Here is a 24,677-nt window from a genome sequence, read left to right as displayed (position 1 = left end):
AAACCCTCTTTTGGCGTTAAAAAACTGGTGTCGGGGAAAATTTGGCGTGGACAGGGTTATTTTTGCGGGAGTGTTTAAATGAATCACGGAAGGTGATTTACCAAGGTTTGTGCTCGTCGATTTACTGGTACTTGTGCCATTATTTACTGCCCAAAAAAGTATGTCTTAAACCAGGCGCTAATTATTTGAATTTGCGCTGCTCTTGGTAGATTGCGTTGGTCATTATGGAAATGATCCGGCTGCGTCTGTGTTTTTTAAGCAGAAGATCACATGCAGAACTCTCCACTCCCATCTGCGCTTTTGTGGAATTGCGCTCTCCCGCTATTTTGCTCTATTTAGTCAATCTGGCCCTTAGTGACAGTTCTTTGCGAGAACAAGCTGCCTTGAGGAGGCCTTATGCCGTTAGTCATTAGGCTACAAGAGACTATACTGAGCTACCGGCATATTTATTTAGTCGTCATCTATTTTCTGGTGGGGAGGAAAATGACTCTTGTCTTTTATTTGTGCAGCCACCATGATACAGTGCAATAAGTCTTTAATTTCCCAGATGGGCAATGTGTTTGCATTAAATATATATTAAAAAATGACAATTCAAAATGAAAAACACATCAAATCCATTCCCAAGGCCAATGTCCTATGAAATAGTAATAGAGAGTAAGGAACGCTGTGCCACTTCTTACTTAAACTGTCCTCTAGGCAAGAGTAATGAGATATAATAATATTTCAGGATGTGTGCTATCAACTGAAAGCATCTATATCAAAGTGTCATAGAAATATGAGATACAATTATGAATATGAGAATAACAATTTACTGTATTAATGTCCAGTCATTTCAAAGCCTTATTTTGCTGCACATTTCCATAAACCATCCAGGAAAAGGTTTAGTATTCAGAATATGAATGTAGTGATCCGATTTTCAAATTTTGTTTTTGTAGCATGTCTTTACTTCCAGTTTATGAAGGCGATTCCGGACCCACTTTATATTAGGTGGCCTTAAAGCTACACTGTGTGATATTTTCTCCCATCTAGCGGTGAAAATGTATATGACCATCCAGTGAATATTAGTTTCTGTTCCTCTCAATTCCGATTTCGTTTTAACTCCTACGGTGGCCGAATTAGTCCAAGATTAACATGGCTTCCAGTTCGACCTCGTCCACATTCGACACGGTGCCGTCGAGTGTTAAAACGCGAAAGGCGAAGCTTGAATTCACGGGTATGTCCCTATTTGGCTAATGTACTTTTAAGATGGAGGGGCAACATCGTGACCCGCATTTGAACCCCTTACCCGTATGTATTTTCAATGGCATATTATAAACTTACCAGAATACTTTATTACTTGAAAGAAAGAAATATACATTAATGAGCACATATATTTTTGAAAGAACTAAGTGTTTTTAGCTAAGAATAAACTAACAAAGTTACACAGTGTAGCTTTAACTACTATGTACTAACATTTTAATTAATCATTTGATACAATGCACTTATTGTGTACATACTTTTTTTTACATTGTTATTACATTTTAAAAAATACCGGCATGTAATTGAATCTGTAATTCATTTCTGTAGGTACATTTGTAATTACACTGTTGACACTTCCCTTACACCTAACCCTACCCTTAAACTTACCCATCCCACCACACCTGTCCATAACTCTACCCGTTTCCCACCTCGATATCAGCAAAAGTGTTTTGCAATACAATTTGAACACTGTAAGTACATTGTACTTATTTTTTGATTTAAGTACATAGTCCTTGAGGCCACCTAATATAAAGTGGGGCCATCACTGATTATTATCACTATCGCAGACCTGCCATGCAGAAAATTAGCTTCTTTTTTAAAAAAATGTATCACTGCACCTCGACAGAGGTATGATACACCCTTTTTAAGTATATGAGCAAGTGACAAATATTATGTACACTACTGATCAAAAGTTTGGGCTCAGTTAGTCTGGCATAGCCAGACCTTAAGACTGACGGCAGAAGGTCTGGACTCTATCGCAGCTTTCATTGGCCAAGGACCGCCCAAGAGGACTTTTGACTGACATGTAACACAACCAATCACAGTTCGTTTTGTTACGCGTCATGTTTAGGGGCATGAAAACGTACTGTCGATGTCCCTGCAATAACACTGTGCAAGTTTACTGCAACAACAGAGCCGCGAACTTCATACTTTTGAAAATCCAGCGTTTAGTTAATCCAGATAAGCGCTCATTGTCTCTGTCAGTTGTAAACATGACAGCTATTGTCTTCCATGAGGGAGTTTGGCGTCACAGCATTTGTTTCCAGGCGGAACGCAACACACACGTCATCCTGTAGAATTCAACCAATCAGATGACGAACTCAAAAAGTGTGAAAAGTGTGCCATTTGCATCAGATGTTCAACCAGCGGTCCGTGGGCGTGATTACCGATTCCAAACTTTTGAACTGACACCCCAATCTCCCCTATATAACAATAAAGCATTAATGAATAAACTGTTCATCTACAATCCATCATTGATATAATGTTGGCCATCTATAATAGTACAATATAAAGCCTGAGAAGGTCGGCTAAGGGTGTATTCACACCTGTTTTGTTTGGTTTGATTGAATCGAACTCAAGTTCATTTCCCCCCTTGGTGCGGATCTGAAGGGCAGGTGTGAATACAGCAATCGCACTCGGGTGCGGACCAAACAACCGTACCGAGACCCAGCTCAAGAGGGGATCTTGGTCCAGTTCCAAACGAACTCTGGTTAAACGAAATGCGGCGGCGTTCAAATATAAAGCGCAAGAGGAACTAAAAGCATGCAACGTTACATTTTAAATTAGTAGGTCATTAAATAAAAGTAAAGTACCAATAAATCACGTAACTTGTACGACGTGTATTAGGCGGGAAGGATTTGCGTGCAGGTATGATGTTCATTCTGTTCATCAGGAGCAGTTTTCACGTTTCATTAACAGTTCATGTTAAGTTAAGTAACTGTTATTTCCATAACCCCAAAATGCCACTTTATTTTCACTTTATGTTATTTTGTATTTTTTTTAATCAGTGTGGCTACTTTATTGTATCAACAGAAACTAGTTTGGCACTGCTATTTAATAGCCTTACCTAATAGGCCTAAATATTGATCATTATTCGTAAAATGTATGTGTATGTTAAATAAAGTATATATAGCCTACATCAGTTGAGAACCCCTGGTATACATGACATAATCAAATGATGCTCATATGTTTCTTCATATTGCGTTAGTAGGTGATAACCCCAAATCAGTAAAATAATAAAAATTGCATTACGAAAGATCTCCATGATTAGCCTTCCTGCTTTTCCCAGCTTGATCATTCATGTGATCCAATGAATGGATGAACTTAGCACACATGTGGTTTTGTTTACAGATTTTGGTTCATTTGCAAAAAGGGAAAGCGAACCACACCAAACCAAAAAAAAAATCAACATTGTATTAGATTTAGACCATTGCAAGTGAACTAGCGGACTTTCCTGGTGTGAATACACCCTAAGGCTAAGATGAGAGCTGATGATTTGAGTTACTCAATAACTGAAGCAACAAACAAGAGGGAAATCCTCTATGGAAAAAGTTCAGGGGATCCATTAAATCAGCCTAGACACAAATGTAAGGGACTGTGGAGTCACTAGTTGTTTTGTGACACAGCTTAAGAATCCTCTCACTTTTCATTTTGTTCTCGAATCTCTGAAAAGGTCAGAACAAATGCAATACAAGAACGCTTTCACCACAGTCCAGTTAACATTAAAAATCCTGCTCTTAAAGAACAATCTTTGGCTATACTTCTTGAAGGAATAGTTCTGTTCAACAAATCAGTTGATCCAGTTCAGAAAAATTATTCACTCCAGCAACCTCAAGCTATATTTGAGTAATATAGCAACCGCTATATTACACAAAACATCTTCTCTGGTGTCATATGGTTTTGGAACGACATGAGGGTGTCATTTTCATTCAAGGACAAAACAAGTTTTTGATTTAAAACATCAATGCAAGAGCTCAAGCATTATTGCTGCACAACGTCTATTGTCTTTTCTTCTGGAAATCTGTCAGCATTCTTTTGGTTTTGGATGCCCTGAGCTTAAGGAAGGACCAGTCACTGCCCAAACCCTTTCAAATGCAAGTCTGGGTTTCCTTTCATCATGCTAAAGGGGACATAAAATAGAAAACAGGATTTTTCTTTTGAAATATGAGTCCGATGACCATGCAGACCACTGATTGTATTCATGCAAAACTCATGTCTACACTGACTATTTTGTGAAGCTAATCTGCAAAAACAGCCTGTTTAGAAATCTTTGTGGCTATGGGGTCATTTTGTAGTCACATTTACAATGACTACTCAGCTAGTCTAATGAACAATAGTGTATGCTGAGATTAGCCAATCATAAGTTATTTACATCCAGAAGTCTTAAAGGTACTGTAGGGAAAACAGCCTTTTTAACTGTAAAGAGTAGTGTAAAAAACTGTGAATGGTTATGACCATTCTTGGTGCAATAAATCTTACTTTATACACTACCATTAAAAAGTTTTGTTTTTTGGGAAAAAAGTACTTTTATTTTATTACAAAATTACAGTAATATTGCGAAATAAGTAAATATTGTAATAATGAAATATTATTAAAATGTAAAACTTTTACAATTAATTTTAAAGTTTGAATTGAATTCCTGTGAAGGCAAAACTGAATTTTCAGTATCATTACTCCAGTCATATTAGAATAATTTAAATATGATTTGATGCTCAAGAAACATTTCTTATTGTTACCAATGCCGAAAAGTGTGCTACTTAATATATTTGTGTAAACCGTGATGCAGTTTTTAAGTATTTTTTGATGAATAGAAAGTAAAAAAAACAGCATTTGAAAAAGAAAACATTGGTTTTATAATAAATGTCTGTACTGCCAAATTCAAAAAATGTAATGCATCCTTGCTAAATAAAAATATTAACTGATCCCAAACTTTTGAGCGTTGGTGTAAGTCAGCCATTTGATTCCCTCAAAAAGTCTAAACTGTGGCTATCATACAAAACATTTGTTTCGGCATAGTATTTTTCAGCAACAGTGGCTCAAGCAATGGCGTGAGTTTGGGGCAGGAATATCTGTTTGAAATTGAATGGACTGGTTCCATTAGAAGACAGTGTTCGAAAACAACCATTATTTTTGCAATTCTGTTTAGTGGCACAGAAATCACACACTTCATTAAAGCCATTTTCTATATTAAAACAAATAAAAATGGAGAAAGCAGGAGTCCTTTTGGGTACTTATGGAGGTTTAGAGCTTGTTTGACAAGCCGCCACTCAACCTAAATGCTCTGTGATCTATCAGTTAACAGGGCGGCGGGCACTAGACAGTAGACGGGGGTCAGAGCGAAGTTTAACCTGAGGCACTGGAGGAAGGGTTGAGCACCAATGGGCTGGTGGACAGTGTGGTCAGGACGGTGGCAGCCATCACTTCTTTATCAGCATGACCAGAAGGCCTCCTGTTAAAAGAGAAAGAGAAAAGAGGTTTTAAAAGACCTGGATCAACTAAAACCAATTACGTCAAACAGACCCAGATGTTTAGCGTACTCTCACACCAACATAACACAACACACATCTGTTAGGTTGGCTACCCAACCCGGCATCGCTCTCTCGCTCTCTGCTTAAGCGGCCGTTCTCTCTCTTCCCACAGTAAACACTTCTCTCGGCCATATCGCAGCTCCCTACTGCGCTGAACTCATCACGGGTAATGGAAAATTCCAGCGCAGTAATAAACACTAACGCTCGGCCTCTGGTGTATGCCCACACAGCACAGCTCCATTATCAACGGTATTTATTCAGCATGTGTGTGGGAGAGAGTTTACTCGTGTTTGTAAATCAACACCAGGATTTAGTGTGCAGTTGAATGAAATGCTCTGTTAACTGTTTAGTGTCTTGCTCACAGGTGAGATTCAACTATGAGCTGTGTATTTATTCACTATGCACATGATTGATGGCTGTTATATTGGATTGCAGTGAAAGAGAGAGGGAAAAGGGAGGGAATGTGGGAGAACAGAGAGAGAGAGAGAGAGAGAGAGTGTTAGCAGACATTACATTTAAATATTTATGAAAATATTAAAGTAATAATAAAATAAGATTACTGTTCATGATGGGACTGATGTGAATGCAAAAGTGGCATATTGGTGCAACAAACACAACTACACAATTTTATATGATATTATCAATTCATCTCTTGTCAATTGGCAACAATTTTACTTCTTGTACAAAGGGATCAGTCACCAAAAATGAAATTGAAAAAACAATTAAGAGAATACATTTATCTCAATTAAATTGTTATTTGTATAATTAAATGTGGCATGTTAAAACTGTCATGACGGATTTCTCGTCAATTATGATCATTTTGGAACAGGGTTGTTATTGTTAGCTAATTGAAAACTAAAACTAGGGTTTACACGGTACCAAATGTCAGTAGCTGGTATCAATACCAGTCAAATTTTGCTGTTCTTTGTTGTGATTTGGTTATCACTGTCAATCAATATAATATAAATATATTATAAAATATATATATAATAAAAATATAAAAATAAAAGTTAATTCACACTATTGTTATATAGGGTGAATAAAAAACAAAGGAGAGCTAGATTCAAATGCAGTGAGTTTAATAATAAATCAAACATAATAACAAATCCAACATGGAGAAGAGAGAACCAGGGAACCAAGCAACCAGGAAACAGAATGAGTGCACCAAACATAACATCGATGGCGCAAAAGACTCGACAAGGAGCACAAGAAACACTGAGGTTTAAATACAGAAGGGGTAATTGGCAAACAAGACACACCTGAGAACAATCAAAGAACTAATCAACAAGAAAAACAACACAGGACTACAAAACATGGCGCCAAACAGGAAATAACACAAGACCAGGGAAACACAAGACAGGAATCATGACAGAGTAGCAGATTCCAGACGCTCCTCAACAGACACATAAGTCCAGTAGGGAGGTTGAGCGGAGGTGGAGCAGAGGGAGGGATAGAGGGCCAGTGTGATGAAATAGGAGACTGAGGAGGGTCAGAGAGCCAGGGCATAACCAGCAGAGCAGGTGGCCTGGGTGAAGCCAGCAGAGCAGACCACTAGGGTGGAGCAGGCAGAGCGGGTCGCCAGAGTGAAGCTGGCTGTGCAGGTGGCCTAGGTGGAGCTGACGGGACTGAATACCATCTCAGCATGGCTGGAGACCACCATGGCGGAGCAAAGAAGACTGAGGATCCCCACGTCAGAGCAGAAGACTATCACAGGAGAGCCGACAGGACTGAAGATCCCACGGCAGAGCAGAAGACCACCACAGGAGAACAGATAAGACTGAGGATCCCCACGGAGGAGCAGAAGACCACCACAGCAGAACAGATAAGACTGAGGATCCCCACGGAGGAGCAGAAGACCACCACAGCAGAGCAGACAGGACTGAGGATCCCTACGGCAGAGCAGAAGACCACCACAGCAGAGCAGACAGGACTGAAGATCCCCACGGAGGAGCAGAAGACCACCACGGCAGAACAGATAAGACTGAGGATCCCTACGGCAGAGCAGAAGACCACCACGGCAGAACAGATAAGACTGAGGATCCCTACGGCAGAGCAGAAGACCACCACGGCAGAACAGATAAGATTGAGGATCCCCACGGAGGAGCAGAAGACCACCACGGCAGAACAGATAAGATTGAGGATCCCCACGGAGGAGCAGAAGACCACCACAGCAGAGCAGACAGGACTGAGGATCCCTACGGCAGAGCAGAAGACCACCACAGCAGAACAGATAAGACTGAGGATCCCCACGGAGGAGCAGAAGACCACCACGGCAGAACAGATAAGACTGAGGATCCCTACGGCAGAGCAGAAGACCACCACGGCAGAACAGATAAGATTGAGGATCCCCACGGAGGAGCAGAAGACCACCACGGCAGAACAGATAAGACTGAGGATCCCTACGGCAGAGCAGAAGACCACCACAGCAGAGCAGACAGGACTGAGGATCCCTACGGCAGAGCAGAAGACCACCACGGCAGAACAGATAAGACTGAGGATCCCTACGGCAGAGCAGAAGACCACCACGGCAGAACAGATAAGATTGAGGATCCCCACGGAGGAGCAGAAGACCACCACGGCAGAACAGATAAGACTGAGGATCCCTACGGCAGAGCAGAAGACCACCACGGCAGAACAGATAAGACTGAGGATCCCTACGGCAGAGCAGAAGACCACCACGGCAGAACAGATAAGACTGAGGATCCCCACGGAGGAGCAGAAGACCACCACGGCAGAACAGATACGATTGAGGATCCCTACGGCAGAGTAGAAGACCACCACAGCAGAACAGATAAGACTGAAGATCCCCACGGAGGAGCAGAAGACCACCACGGCAGAGCAGACAGGACTGAAGATCCCCACGGAGGAGCAGAAGACCACCACGGCAGAACAGATAAGACTGAGGATCCCTACGGCAGAGCAGAAGACCACCACGGCAGAACAGATAAGACTGAGGATCCCCACGGAGGAGCAGAAGACCACCACGGCAGAGCAGACAGGACTGAAGATCCCCACGGAGGAGCAGAAGACCACCACGGCAGAACAGATAAGACTGAGGATCCCCACGGAGGAGCAGAAGACCACCACAGCAGAGCAGACAGGACTGAAGATCCCCACGGAGGAGCAGAAGACCACCACGGCAGAACAGATAAGACTGAGGATCCCTACGGCAGAGCAGAAGACCACCACGGCAGAACAGATAAGACTGAGGATCCCCACGGAGGAGCAGAAGACCACCACGGCAGAACAGATAAGACTGAGGATCCCCACGGAGGAGCAGAAGACCACCACCACGGCAGAACAGATACGATTGAGGATCCCCATGGCAGAGCAGAAGACCACCACAGCAGAACAGATAAGACTGAGGTTCCCCACGGAGGAGCAGAAGACCACCACGGCAGAACAGATACGATTGAGGATCCCCATGGCAGAGCAGAAGACCACCCCAGCAGAGTAGACGGGACTGAAGATCCCCACGGAGGAGCAGAAGACCACCACCACAGTGGAGCAGAAGATCACCACAGAAGAGTAGACGGGACTGAAGATCCCCACAGTGGAGCAGAAGATCACCACAGAAGAGTAGACGGGACTGAAGATCCCCACAGTGGAGCAGAAGATCACCACAGAAGAGTAGACGGGACTGAAGATCCCCACAGTGGAGCAGAAGATCACCACAGAAGAGTAGACGGGACTGAAGATCCCCACAGTGGAGCAGAAGATCACCACAGAAGAGTTGATGGGACTGAAGATCCCCACGGAGGAGCAGAAGACCACCACAGCAGAGCAGATAGTACTGATAACCCCCACGGTAGAGCAGGCGAAGCTGTTGACCACCACAGCAAACCGAAGACAACCAAGGCCTAGCTGATGACCACCACGGTGGAGTAGGCGGGACTGGTGACCACCACAGCGAACCAAAGACGAACAAGGCCTAGCTGATGACCACCACGGTGGAGTAGGCGGGACTGGTGACCACCACAGCGAACCAAAGACGAACAAGGCCTAGCTGATGACCACCACGGTGGAGTAGGCGGGACTGGTGACCACCACAGCGAACCAAAGACGAACAAGGCCTAGCTGATGACCACCACGGTGGAGTAGGCGGGACTGGTGACCACCACAGCGGAGATGGCAGGGCTGAAGACGACCAAGGCCAAGCTGATGACCACCACGGTGGAGTAGGCGGGAGTAGTGACTACCACAACGGAGATGGCAGGGCTGAAGACGACCAAGGCCTAGCTGATGACCACCACGGTGGAGCAGGCGGGACTGGTGACCACCACAACGGAGATGGCATGGCTGAAGACCACCAACGTGTAGCCGAGGGCCACCACTGGGGAGCCGGTGGAACTGGTGACCACTACGGCAGTGCAGAAGACCACCAGGTCAGATCAGGAGACCACCATGGCGGAGCAGGTGGAACTGTAACAAAGGGCACAGAAAGGTTAGGTTTGGCTTCTGGTGCCATGTCAAGACAGACAGAAAGTTCAGTAATGGCCTCCGTGGCCATAGCAGGACAGGCTGGGAGTTCAAGGGAGACCTTCGTGGTCATAATGAGACAGACAGGAAGTTCATGGGCAACCTCCGTAGTTGTATGGAGACAGGCAGAGAGTTCAAGAGCGACCTCCGTGGTCGTATAGGGACAGGCAGAAAGTTAAAAGACGAACTCCATGGTTGCGTTGGAGCGAACAGAGTTCATGAGGGGACAGTGCCACCTCGGGAGGAGCTGTGTGTATGGCCCACAAACTCAAGATGGCCACTGCCATCACAGGAAACTCATTTAATGGTAGAAGAGTCTCAGAGACCACCTGACATGGGATTATCTGGCTGGGGATGCTAAGAGCAGAATGAGAGCACCAAACATAAAATGGAGGTCGCACAAGACTCGACAAAGAACACAAGAAACACTGAGGTTTAAATACACAAGGGGTAAATGGCAAAGAAGACCAACCTGGGAATAATCAAATAACTAATCAACAAGAAAAACTACAAAGGACTACAAAACATGGCGCAAAACAGGAAATAACATAAAAGTCTGCACAAGACCAGGGTAACACAAGACAGGAATCATGACAGAGCCCCCTGTCAGGGCAGGTGGAACTTTAACAAAGGGCACAGAAAGGTTAAGGTTGGCTACTGGAGCCGTGTCAAGCCATAGCAGGACATGCTGGGAGTTCAAGGGCAAGCTCTAAGGTCATAACAGGACAGGTAGAGAGTTCAAGGGTGACCTCCGTGGTCGTTTCCAGACAGGCAGAGAGTTCAGTGACGACCTCCGTGGTTGCGTTGGAGTGAACAGAGAGTTCATTAGCGGCCCCGCCTCGGGAGGAGCTGAAGTGGATGCCACCACCTCGGAAGGAGCTGGAGAAGTGTGTACGGCCCACACTCACACAAACAAGTGTGGAGGAAAGTGTGGAGGAAAATTCTAAAGTCCAACTAGGATCGTGCAACGGAATAATTGAGCTTGAATAGTCCCCCCGAAAAAAAATCACGAGAGGAATCACCTCCATTTTGGCCAAACGAGCCAGTTGGAAGTCCGTCACATAGTGCTCTAGGCAGCAATCTCCTTGATGGAGACGCATAATCCTTACTGCTGGGTCCATGTTTGGTCGTGTCCTCTGTTACGTAGGGTGAATACAAAAACAAAGGAGAGCTTGATCCTAGTGATGTTACATATGACACTGAAGCTTCAAAGATGGTATCGAGTATGCAGCGCAATTTCACATGAAGCTCCATTCCGGAGCGTGTATTGTTTTCAGAGAAACATGTAATCAACGAAAAACGAAGCCTCACTTTCTTTCAAGTCACGTGAATGCTTCACTTTGTGTGTCAGAATGTTTGAACCCAGACCACTACTCTACGAGTTTATGGAAGTTCAAGTCCATTTACTAACATTTATATATATATAAAGCCTATATTATGATCATATGTGAATTATATTATCTGAAAACTGATTGCCAAGCTTTTATTTGTGCTTAATGGATAAAACAACGGAGCTGCGCTCACAGATTTATGGTTGCCGTAAATTTGACCTGCCACAAGATGGCACTGTTTTCGACACTCCCGATGCTTCGAAAAACTACAAAACATGGTGCAAAACAGGAAATAACATAAAAGTCCACACAAGACAGGAATCATGACAACGTATATTATACGTATATTAGTACATAAATAATACTAATATAACACTGTATGGAACCAATGATATGAAACATGATGCAACATGCCTGTCCAAAACTGATTATCAGTGAATAAGGACTTAAATTTAAGTCTGCTCATCACACAAAGTTATAGTTTGACTTCAGAAGAATATAGAAATAACAATAATGCAAAAGTCACATGTACCACTTTTATGGGTTTTTATTATTTATTATTATTTGAAAGTTTGACAGCCCTCGTCCTCACTCATTGTCATTGTATGGAAAAGAGCAGCCTGGACATTCTGCTAAATGTCTTGAGAGTGAATGAATGAAATGTTCACAATATTTGGATGACCTACTCCTTAAAAGTCAGTTACCTATTTCAACATTTGTAATTATGTCATTTTTAACCACGCTAGAGAATCATAGGTTATAGAGCCGTTCTAGTAATGAGATTCTTCCCTCCGTCTGATCCGCTCCACCCTGAACACAGCAGCACTGATCTAAGAACAGAAACCGACACAATGCTAAGCTGTGTCTCTGTGTTATATAATTTTAAAAAAATCCCACTCACACTCCCTCGTATTCCCTCATATTCCGGGCTTCTACCCCCCCGCCTGCTTTGGCAACCCAACCAGAGCAAACTGGTTTGGAGTCGCTCTGAAAGCCAAGCCCAGAGACTTGGCAGGGCTGTCAAACTTTTTTTCCTTTATCTGGGTCAACTTCCAAAAATCTTTCTATCGCTGCAAAAAAAGAAAAGAAAAGCAAGCGGTGGATTAGAAGCAGACAGAATAAGGAACATAAATAAAATATGAAGGTTTTGCCTCGTTTTTAGAGAGAAGAGAGAGAAATGACAGAGACAGATTTATGCGGAAAGAAAACCGCACAGTTTTGGAAAAGAGGATAGGAGAAACTGTCCGCATCTAGAGGCGACGAAAATGACACACATTATAGATGAGGGCAGTTTGCTGGTTTTATCACTGTATGTGTGTGTGTGTGTGTGTGTGTGTGTGTGTGTGTGTGTGTGTGTGTGTGTGTGTGTGTGTGTGTGTGTGTGTGTGTGTGTGTGTGTGTGTGTGTGTGTGTGTGTGTGTGTGTGTGTGTGTGTGTGTGTGTGTGTGTTGCTTTCAAATTTAATTCGCTACCTATAGTGTTTTGATTGAGACTGTTGGAAAAAGAACTGCAAACACACTTACACTGAATGAAAGCATCACACACACATTTACTTAGCTATCTAAATTAGATTAGATTGACTGTTTTTATGGAATTAATCGTTCCAATAGGTTCATTCTAAAATCATTCTAATATGTTGATTTGCTGCTGTTTAAAAAAATCTTATTATTATCAGTGTTGAAAACAGTTGTAATAAAAATCTTTCATAAAATAATTTATCAATTTAATGCATCATTGCTGAATATAATGTGTAACATATTTTATATTGATATGCTGAAGCAAATTTGTCAGATTTAGCCAACTTCTAATGACTATTTAGTCATTTTAGCACCAAAAAGTGAATCCACACAGTCAAAATGATTTGGTATAGAGAGCGAGCAGGAGAATATCACAGACTCAAGCAGCAACACGGTTTTCTCCGAATGTTTCCCTCCCACTCTGTTTCTCTCACACTCACACACTGCCTGCTTTCCTGCCTTCCCGCTTCTCCACGCTTTTCCCGAAAAAGCTCTTTATCACATTCAGCTGTATGATTCATACTTTACCATATTCACACACATACACCCACACACACACACACACACACAAACATTCAAAAACACGCAGAGAGGGACTTAGTAAATCTGTTAATGTGTGTGTGACTGTTAGATAAATCAGACTTACTGGAATCTAGATTACAGTACTACAGTCAAATGTAAGTGTGTGTGTGTGTAACGCTGCACCAGTAACTGTTATGAATGAAGCCACATGCTATAATCACTCTAGTCTACAGCATCTGCAGGCCTGTGTAAAACTGTGTCTAGATTTGAAGTGAGCAGAACAACTCTCTTTACACATGAAGCGGTCTAACACTTGATGATTATAATAGGATTGATCTAGTTTGGTCGCATCTCTGGGCTCATTTGCAAAGAGGACACTGTGAATGTGTGTTCACACTGACAGTAGCTCCTTTCACAGTTTTGACAGTTTCTCCTTTTGACTTCTCTAGTAAATACACAAATGTGTTGTTTACACAAGCAACGACATTCTGTCTTTTTAGATACCATTCACACATCAGTATCAAAACACTGATAAACTCCACCTGGACAAGCGCTTCAGTTTCACTAAACTGAACACGGTTTTGCTCTTAAAAAAACAAGACACGTAATTCTGTTACTATAGTACAGCACTTAGGCTAAAGTATGAAAAAGCAATGGAAAAGAAGCCAGGGTCTCCAGCACGAGACGTGGCACAATGGTCAGCTGTCTGTCTAGCATGTTGACATTGAGGAACAATTAAGGCGGTGTTCACACTTGGTAGTTTTTGTTAGATTAAAGGAACACTTTTTTTAAAAATAGGCTCATTTTACAAGTCCCCTAGAGTTAAATAGTTGAGTTTTACCGTTTTTGAACCCATTAAGCCGATCTTTGTATCTGGCGGTAGCACTTTTAGCATAGCTTAGCATACATCATTGATTCTGGTCAGTCATTAGCCATTAGCATCTCATTCAAAAAATGACCAAAGACACTTTCAATATTTTTCCTATTTAAATCTTGACTCTTCTACAGTTACATCGTGTGCTAAGACCAACTGAAAATGAAAAGTTGCGATTTTCTACATCTATATGGCTAGGAACTACTTTCTCATTCCTGCGTAATAGTCGCGGATCTTCGCGGCCGTACCATGGCTGCAGCGGCGCAATGATATTACAGCGCCTGAAAGTAGCCCCCAGCTAGGTAACTTTCAATGTGACCGCCACTAAGTTTGTGTAGTTGCAGAGAAAGTTTCAGGCTTGCAGTCGACAAATTGTGTTGTGGATTTAGCTGTGTGATTAGCCCTGGTTCTGTGTGTTGTAAAGGGCTGTGATAGTAAGTCGAAGGTGTAACTACCACCATGTTACACAGAATACCAACGAATCATTGCGCCGCTGCAGCCATGGTACGGCCGCGAAGATCCGCGACTATTACGCAGGAATGAGAAAGTAGTTCCTAGCCATATAGGTGTAGAAAATCGCAACTTTTCATTTTCAGTTGGTCTTAGCACACGATGTAACTGTAGAAGAGTCAAGTTTTAAATAGGAAAAATATTGAAAGTCTTTGGTAATTTTTTGAATGAGATGCTAATGGACTGATCAGAATCAATGATGTATGCTAAGCTATGCTAAAAGTGCTACCGCCACATACAAAGATCGGCTGAATGGATTAAAAAATGGTAAAACTCAACTATTTAACTCTAGGGGACTTGTAAAATGAGCCTATTTTCAAAAAAAGTGGAGTGTTCCTTTAAAATGAACTCTGGTGAGATTGCTGTTAGTGTGGTTCATTTGAATAAGGGTGTGTTTACACTTGTAGTTTGATTCACTTGGTTCATTGGGTCCGGACCAAAACAATAAAAAACATTTAGTCCTGGTCCGCTTGACGTTAACATTGGCATTTTTAGCACAGAATCTAAAGATACTGAACCTAAAGGCATAAGGAGATTGGTCATAAACTAATTGGTCGGCCTTTATCGCGTATTATTGCGTATATATTTCCCGAAGGAACTCACCGAACATCCAAAACAATGCTGTGTGCTGGCCTAAATGCACACAAATGAAGATCTGCTGCGAGAAGATGCGGTTCTGGTGTCTGTACCGAACTGTGATGGGCAACATCACAACTGTGATGAGAAAAAAAACAGGTATGCTTGAGCAATCTGTCCTTTTAGGATCGCATCTTGTGACATCATGTCCTGTTTTTGTTTCGTTTAAATTCTTTGATCCGTGTTGCAGTCATATTTCATTCGAACCGCACCAGAGCACTTTCAGTGCACCAGGGTTCAGATGGCAGCGTTCACTTATTCAAATGAACCGCACTAACAGAGCAATCGCATCAGAGTTTGTTTTAATCGAACCGAACATGCCAAGTGTGAACACAGCCTGAGCGTGAACGAACCCTGGTATGCACCAAACAAGCGGACAGAGACCCCTGAAACGATGGGTCTCGGTCTGCTTCTAAACAAACTGTGGTGCGGTTAAAATGAAATATGAACACAACACGGACCAGTCCGCTTCCAAACAACCCGAAAAGAGGACATGATTTCACAAGATGTGTCCCTAAAAGGAGTTCTTTCTCATCATAGTCGTGATGTTGCCCATCACAGTTCAGTACAGGCATCAGAACCGCATCTCCTCACAGCAGATCTGTGTTTGTGTGTGTGGTGGAGGGAATCTTGCCGCTGTTTTGACTCCTATACACATTTTATAAGCTTTTCACGAGTTCTCAGCAGGTCAAAATACCATTGTGTAGGCTACGCTCATACAATGAGTGCATTTAGCCCAGTTCACAACACTGTTTAGGATGTTTGGTCACAAAATATACATCATAAAAGCTATTTTGTTTTTTATCTTTAGGTTTTGTGTTAAAAACGCCAGTGTGAACGCTAAGCGAACCAGGACTAAATGTATACCATCTTTCTTGGTCCAGACCAAAAGAACCAAGAGAACCGAAGACCCTAAAAGCAGCAGAGCTTACCGTAAACCATTGGCCCGTTTATGATTGGCCCAAATCAGACTTCTTACATCAGCGTGTTCAGCGTTTATAAGAGTTCTCTTTCCGATAATTCTGTTCTTTGTTCACACACAGCATCATTACTGGTAATGTTACAACTTCTCATACTGGTAATTGCTTGAACTGCTTAACTTGTATTTTTTAAAAGGTCCCATTCACACATGATCTCTTAACGGTAATTTACCAGTAATTTACCAGCACAGACTGTACTTGTGAAAGGGGCTAGTGAATTTACACACACACACCGTGAATTTAGCAACAGCCCAGTCGCAGTTGCTATTCCCCTCTGAAACAAATCTATGGTCACATTCCTCCAATATAAATCCCACAACCCAGAGGACACAAAGTAAAGATCATGAGTGAAGAGCATCTCTGCTTGTGTTTATCTCTTGGTTAGCTCTAGGTTATATTAGCTGTGAAAAAGCAGCTGTGGTTTGTGTTGTGCTACAGCTATGTGCCATTGTTACGATGCTGTGATGTGGTGGCTTGTTGGAAACTGATTTTTTTTAGCAGGCTCTGGTGAGAGGCGGTCTGTAAACACAACTGAAGTTTTCTGTTTGAGGAGTAAAATTACCTAAAAGATGATATTTTACGCATATGTGAAAGTCAAATCTATTACTATGAATATACAGGGGGGAAGTTCCCCCAAAAACATAAATATCTTTTACTCAACCTCATGTCATTCCAAACCTGTATTACTTTTTTTTCCTTCTATGGCACAGAAATATGGATAGTTGAAGAATATCCTAACTTTTCTTTTTCATTATAAAGAAAGTGAATGAGGACTGAAGCTTTAAAGCTTCAAAAAGAAAGCATCATAGAAGTATCGTACCAGTGGTTCATACAACTCACACAGTATACTTCAAGCCTTTTGAAGACAAATGATAGCCTTGTGTGAGGAAGAGACTTGAGATTCAAGTTGTACAGACCACTTCTACAGTGCCGTTTTGAAGCTTAACTGCATCAGTCTTTCTTTATACACTTTCATTTGTGAAGAGCGACCAGAATATTCTTCTAAATTTCTCCTTTGTTCTATGCTCTATAGAAAAATGATGACAGAATTTTACAAACCAAAAATAAATCAATATTCATGTAAGACAGGGAATTATGAAAAATTCAACAGTGGGCATCAAAATGACTATTCAAAAAGTTGCTGTATTATTCACTCTTAGAAGAAAAGGTCAAAGGGTTCTGTCAGGTGCTTCATCCCATCATGGAATCATTTTATGGATTTAGTTGTAATTAACTCATTTTTTTTATTCGTTATTTTTTATCTTTACTAGAACATTTGAAACAACCCATTAAACATGAAAATATTATGCAGTCGTTAAAGACATTTCTTTTGATTTTTTTCTTTTAAATTGAATCATGAACTCAATATAGAACCCTATTGGACCTTAATAAAAATAGGCCTAAATAAAAACAAATCAGACAAGTTGATATTTATGTTCTATTTATCCATAGGAAAACTTACCAAAGTAAGTAGTGCTGTCATTTCTGGCAGATATAAATGCATGTGATAGTCTGCAGCCAGACTCTTAGACTTATCAATGACTCCATGTATTTTGGATGAAGATTATTCATGGGAAACTGGACAGTTTGTGTGTGTTTGTGTGGTGGTCATACAGACAATTTTGAGTGTACAGGTATAGAGAGAACATTGCAATAGTGTATTTTTGTGTTTTCTTTAAATGTGTAAAGTTTTGTGTGTGTGTGTGTGTGTGTGTGTTTATGTGTGCAGGATGGAGCAGGCAGAGAGAAGCACAGCTATAACTCCCACGCCTCCACAAGCTTCAGTCTCCGCCTTGCTGGCCTGCTCTCTATGTGTGTGTGTGTGTGTGTGTGTGTGTGTGTGTGTGTGTGTGTGTGTGTGTGTGTGTGTGTGTGTGTGTGTGTGTGTGTGTGTGTGTGTGTGTGTGTGTGTGTGTGTGTGTGTGTGTGTGTGTGTGTGTGTGTGTGTGTGTGTGTGTGTGTGTTTTCTCCTCCCCTCTAACCAGGGCCTGGCTGCACATGTTCACTGATAGAAGCTGAAATAAACAGAACCGGCCCTGCCTGATAGCACTCCAGAGAGCAGCTCCATTACTGACGAACAGCCGCTATTGGCTGGAGTAATGCCAGCATCTCTCTGAGTGAGAGAGAGAGAGAGAGAGAGAGAGAGAGAGAGAGAGAGAGAGAGAGAGAGAGAGAGAGAGAGACCTACACTAGATCTCTGCCCTATCATGAAAAGAATCATTTCAGTTACATTACAATAAATGTGACTAATGTATATATTGTTATATATTATATACACATATATATATTTAAATGTGAGACACTATTTACTATGGAGCAATAGACTCTGGCTGTTAAGTCAGTGTGTGAATGAACCACTGTTTTTTAAACCTGCACTGCTGCAGGAAAGAAGAGCAAAACAATTAAAAGAAAAATGATAAATATGAAGTAAATGAGTCTTCTGTGTTTGTGGTCAGATAGAAAACAGATAATATTTATATGCAAGGAGGACTGGCATACTCTCGCTGAGTGTTTGTTTACAGGACTGTGTGGATGTGGGCCACCTCACTATTTATAACCAACCTGTGTGTGTGTGTGTGTGTGTGTGTGTGTGTGTGTGTGTGTGTGTGTGTGTGTGTGTGTGTGTGTGTGTGTGTGTGTGTGTGTGTGTGTGTGTGTGTGTGTGTGTGTGTGTGTGTGTGTGTGTGTGTGTGTGTGTGTGTGTGTGTGTGTGTGTGTGTGTGTAAACAAGGTAAGCGCTGTCACCCCGCATGACAGAGGCAGACAAACACTCACACACATACATATGATTCCTATCCTTAAATTGCTTGAATTGAGAAAGTTTTGCGTGTGGAGGTTTATTTGAAACACATACTATGGGAAACTTTTTTCTCTGTGACTGAAAATCTAATATACACTACAGTCCAAAAGTTTGGGGTCGGTGTGATTTTGTAATGTTTTTGAAAGAAGTCATTTGATCAAAAAAACTGAAATATTCTGGAATATTATAACACATTAAACCAACTGTTTTCTATGTGAATATATATTAAAATGTAGTTTATTCCTGTGATCAAAGCTGCATTTTTCAGCATCATTACTCCAGTCAGAAATCATTCAGATATGTGAACCTAAACCATAAGTCACACGGGTATATTTGTGGCAATTAGCCATTGTTATGGATCCATTTTTAGGATATTAAGTAAAGATCATGAAGATATTTTGTAAATTTCCTACCGTAAATATATAAAAAACATATTATTATTAATAATATGCATTGCTAAGGTCTTCATTTGGACAACTTTAAAGGCGATTTTCTCAATATTTAGATTTTTTTGCATCCTCAGATTCCAGATTTTCAAATAGTTGTACCAAATAGTGTCCTATCCTAACAAACCATACATCAACGGAAAGCATATTTATTAGGTTTCAGATTATGTATATCCATCAATTTAAAAAAATGTACCCTTATGACTCATTTCCAGGACTATTTCATGAATAGAAAGTGCAAAAGAACAGCATTTATTTGAAATAGAAATCTTTTGAAACATTTTGAATGTCACTTTTGATAAATTTCATGCACCCTTGCATTAAAAAAAGTGAACATTTCTTTCACACACACAAAAAAAAATACTCACTGACCCCAAACTTTTGAATGGTACTGTGTAAATTTGAAAATATAAAAAAATACTAAAAAATTAAAATAAGTTAAAATTCATTCACACTGATCATGTGACTCTTTGTACAGTCGGTCAGATGTTCTTCCACTGAAGCTTTGAATCATCTCAAATCATGCTGGAGAACATGATCATGATCAGAATGCTGCTGTTATTAAAGACAGAGATGATCTGAGACATGTATATTTATTTTTCAGTTTATCATCTTTTTACTTAAATTGTTATGCTTTATTATTATCATTTTTATTATTAAGGTAAAAAATCTGAGCATTTTTACTAGTGGTCAGACTTTTGGAGACCCTACTGTAGATCACACTTTCATAGTGCTGCCTCATGCATTCGTTTGGTTTTGTCTCTGCTTCGTTGAGTTTGTTCTCAGGAAGCAGATATGTCACACCGCTTGGCAGAGATCCAGACAGAGGAACGCTATCTGGCCTGCAGAAAAACGCACAATAAGCACTGAACATTGTGAGCGGTATGCTAAAGTTAGCAGTGCACACACACACACACATATCACTCTTCCTGTGGTTTGTTGGATGACACTCAGCCCCTTGTGTGACACAGAAGTGCAGTTTTCTTCACAATGTTGTCCTGACTGTTGATTCAGAACCCTTATTTGACAAAATGTACTTTAAAGGAGTGATGAATTGAGAAATCAACTTTCCCTTGAGCCTTTGATATATAAAAGTTCATTGTGATATAAGAATATCCTGTAAGTTTCAGAGCTGAAAACGTCCTTGTTAGTCAAAGAAAAGCTTTTATTGACACCAGGCCCAGAAACCGATCGATCTCAGAATATGTCGACCATTGTGTCAGAATATGTTGTGTGTGTGTGTGTGTGTGTGTGTGTATGGGTCGCGGTTATTCACCGATCGGGCCGGGCAAGTAATAAAAAAATAACATTCCAATCAATCGCGGGTGGATGAGAGATGAATCGTGTTTTTTACTAGCCCTGTGAGCGTTTCTCCACATTTATATTTACATTTACATTTGGCAGACGCTTTTATCCAAAGCGACTTACATTGCATTCAAGGTACACATTTTACATTTTGTCAATTCTTGCTTTCCCTGGGAATCGAACCCATGACCTTGGCGTTGCTAGCGCCATGCTCTACTGTTTGAGGTATAGGAAAGCTATATGCTTTCAGCACATGCTTTCAAAACAATCCCCACATGTACTGAGGGGAGCTGAAGCTCATTAAATATGCAAATCTTATCCAATCCTAGCCGTGGGCGTTTACTTCCAAGTCTTCAGAGCGGCACGCCCATCAAAATCGAGCGTGTCTTGAGAGAGCCTCAAAACCAGGGCAGAAAATAGCCTATTACTTATTCATTATGATGCTTTTGAATGTCAAAACCACGCGAACGTCATAAGTTGACCTCAGACAACAGTATAATTTTTTTTTTAAAGCCAGTTCATGACCCCTTTAATTTTGACTTGTCCCTCAGTTTGTAAATACAAACTAAATTCACATTTACAGCATTTCCTTGGAAGCATAGCAGAAAAGGAGGCAGTGGGGTTTAAAGGCACAATAAAAAAACGCAAAGAAAAGTAGCCTTTTCTTCCGTGTTGTGATGTACATCTGAGTATGGAAGCTTGTTTCCACCATGGAATAAAAATAAAAAAGGTAATTCATACTTTTTTTCTCATAATTGCGTGATATAAAGTCGCATTAGCAAGATAAAAAGCTGTAATTGCGAGTTATAAAGTCAGATTTCCAAGATATAAAGTTAGAATTGCAAGTAATAAAGTCAGAATTATGAGATATAAACTAAAGTCAGTCTTTTTTTCACACAGAATTGGACTTTATATCTCTCAATTCTGACTTAACATCTCGCAATTCTGACTTTATATCTTAGAATTCTGACTTTATAAATACGCAATTGTGACACAATTTTTGTGGAAAACACTAACAAATGCATAGCAACACACTAACAACCACTCAGAACACCTTAGCAACTACATAGCAACAGTCCGGCAACAACCCACTTCACCCTAGCATTACGGTGACAGGCACACTTACAAAAAACAAGTAAAATTTATTTGTGGTTGTGGCAATGTTTTAACAAACTGAGGGATGCATTGCCATTATTGTCATAGCTATTGTCCATAACCATTAATATTCCTTGATACTGTTAGTAATCAGAAATGCTCCGAAGCTGCTGTGAGAAGAGCACATAAGGGTCAAGTCCCACGGGCTGACCTCAGATCAAACTAAGCATGAGAAAACAACAGCATGAACGGCAGGACCAGTCATCTGGGCTAGTTATTAAAGTAGCGTGCCAGGGTACATCTGAATGCCCTTTCTTCTGAATTTCGGTGTTTATTTTGTGCATTTTTTATACACGTCAGCCAACCGTCCTTATTGCATCAACCAGGGAAGGCCTTTGAATATAGTGTGTGGGAAGCATGTTTGTCTCTTGCTCTAAAGTCCACCGCGTACGACCTTGGCAGAGTTAGAAAGCAACATTCTTCCCTCTAGCTGGCCAATGTTTTCTTTTATTCATTTCTAAAGCACATGTTAACATCTGAAACGTTTGCAGTTCCACGTGAGCAGTGAGTGTTTCATACATGATCCCTCTCTGACATGTGTTTTCATTTGTCTCCCTCCCCCTGTGAACCTTCACTGCCACTCAACCCCTCATTTTCACTCCATCCCTCACTTTCGCCCGAGAGCGACACCTCCCCCAATCCCCTCTCGCTCGATGCTGATGGATGGATAGTCACGGATGAGATCCAGCAGTGTGTTATGATCCATTAAGGCCCCGATATACTCACAGCGAAGTTCTGTTTCCTAGGGGTAAAAAGAAGTTAGAAATACGAGGCCAGCGATATACTGTTAGATGAACGTGTAAATATGTGCTGCGCGCTTTCCTCTCAATAACAAAATAACCACACAGCAAAAATGAGAAAACAGCAAGCGTTGTTTTTCAAATAAAACAAGAATTAGATCACAGCAACGTGGATATGTTTGCAGGAGCTCTGCACTTTGTTGCTCTAGTAAAGTCACGTCACGTTTATCAGCATCTTGATATGCCACACCTGTGAGGTGGATGTATAATCTCGTCAAAGGAGAAGTGCTCACTAACACAGCTTTAGACAGATTTGTGAACAACAATTGAGAGAAATAGGCCTTTTGTGTACATAGAAAAAGTCTTAGCTCATGAAAAATGGGGGCAAAAACAAAAGTGTTGCGTTTATAATTTTGTTCAGTGTATATAGCAATTTATACAATAGATTGCTTAAAAGCAAGCAGCTTTACATGAAAACAAGTGTCAGTGTATTGTTTAACCCTTAAATGCATGACTGTTTTGCCAAACATTCTTAGATATTCGGGTCTTTAGCGACCCGGATCTATATCTAACATGGATAGTTCTATACCTGTCGCGATAATATATAAAACTCCTGATATTAGAGTAACAATTACAGAAGAATAAAATAAAACATATTTCGTTACCTCTTGGAGCTTGGAAGGGTTCAGTTTGAGCAGATGTTTTATACCATCATCATCACTGTCCTCGTCAGAACTCATTTCCCAGTACATTCAGCATTTCCCTCATATTCGCGATCTCACGCATATCCTCAAAACTCATTTTCAACGTCTTCAAAATAAATATTTTGATCACTGACAGCTTCCTTCACCAGATCCATCATCAGCGACAGTGACACTAATATTTGATTGCGTTCAGTACTGTCTCTGCAGTAAATCGCTGAGCCATTTCAAGTTTTGCAGATTATATATATTATTGTTCCGTTTTCTGTCTGAGGTAAATTTGAGTGAAACGTCACTTCATCATTGTGTATCAGACATTGCCACCTTGTGGAATAAAGGTGAATTGCACTCATTATATATTCATTTATTATTGTGCAGATAAAAAAATACGTACAATCTTACACACCTCGGGTCGTTAGCGACCCTATACAATTTTGACAAAAAACTAGTGGAAAAACAGGCATTCAACTATAATTTTTTTTTTCTTGTTATATTGTTTAAAATGGATTGATTGAGGAATACTAAGAAGGTTGATGTCTAACTTTAAAAAATGAATGAGGAGGAGGAGAGTGAATTACGTCTCGAGTCACTAAAGACCCAAGGTATGCATTTAAGGGTTAATCAGAATTACAATCTCATGTTCTACTATAAATCGGCTTTGCAGTGTGTTCATGTTTTCACTCGCGGACATTTGACATTGACGGACTAAATATAAGGGAACCAGAGAAGATTTCCACGTCAATGAAGGCGGAGCCTCAGAGTCACACCTACCTAGTATCGCCATGGACCAATGGTAGTTCGAAGGTGTTTACTAGCCGGAGCGAACGTTCGCTTTGGTAAGCTGCTTTAAAAATTTTGTTCAAAATGACGTCACACCAGTTGGTTTCTCCATTTTGCATGAAGTATATCGGGGCCTTTAAGATCCACTTAAACACAATAAGATGTTTCAGGACTTATGGCTAAACCAATTAATTATTAATAATTATAATAATTCATTACATTTATCTAGTGCTTTTCTAGGCACTCAAAGCGCTTTACATGTGGAAGGGGGGAATCTCCTCAACCACCACCAATGTGCAGCATCCACCTGGATGATGCGACGGCAGCCATATTGCGCCAGAACGCCCACCACACA

The 24,677-nt window shown here is 41.0% G+C and overlaps 1 protein-coding gene across 2 annotated transcripts in view; it reads right to left on the bottom strand.

Annotated features, from left to right (window-relative positions):
- slc2a4rg (SLC2A4 regulator) overlaps positions 1 to 24,677 on the bottom strand; it is an 82,060-nt gene that overhangs the window by 23,990 nt on the left and 33,393 nt on the right. For both annotated transcript variants that reach the window (XM_079801896.1, XM_079801897.1), the window contains exon 3: positions 5,367 to 5,467. In XM_079801896.1, the coding sequence (XP_079658022.1) occupies positions 5,367 to 5,467 (101 nt within the window). The remainder of the gene's footprint in view (positions 1 to 5,366; positions 5,468 to 24,677) is intronic.

Source organism: Gobio gobio (assembly GCF_949357685.1).
Source record: "Gobio gobio genome assembly, chromosome: 21".
NCBI lineage: Eukaryota > Metazoa > Chordata > Actinopteri > Cypriniformes > Gobionidae > Gobio > Gobio gobio.
The sequence above is the reverse complement of the archived record's forward strand: the minus strand, read 5'-3'. Positions and strand labels throughout refer to the sequence as shown.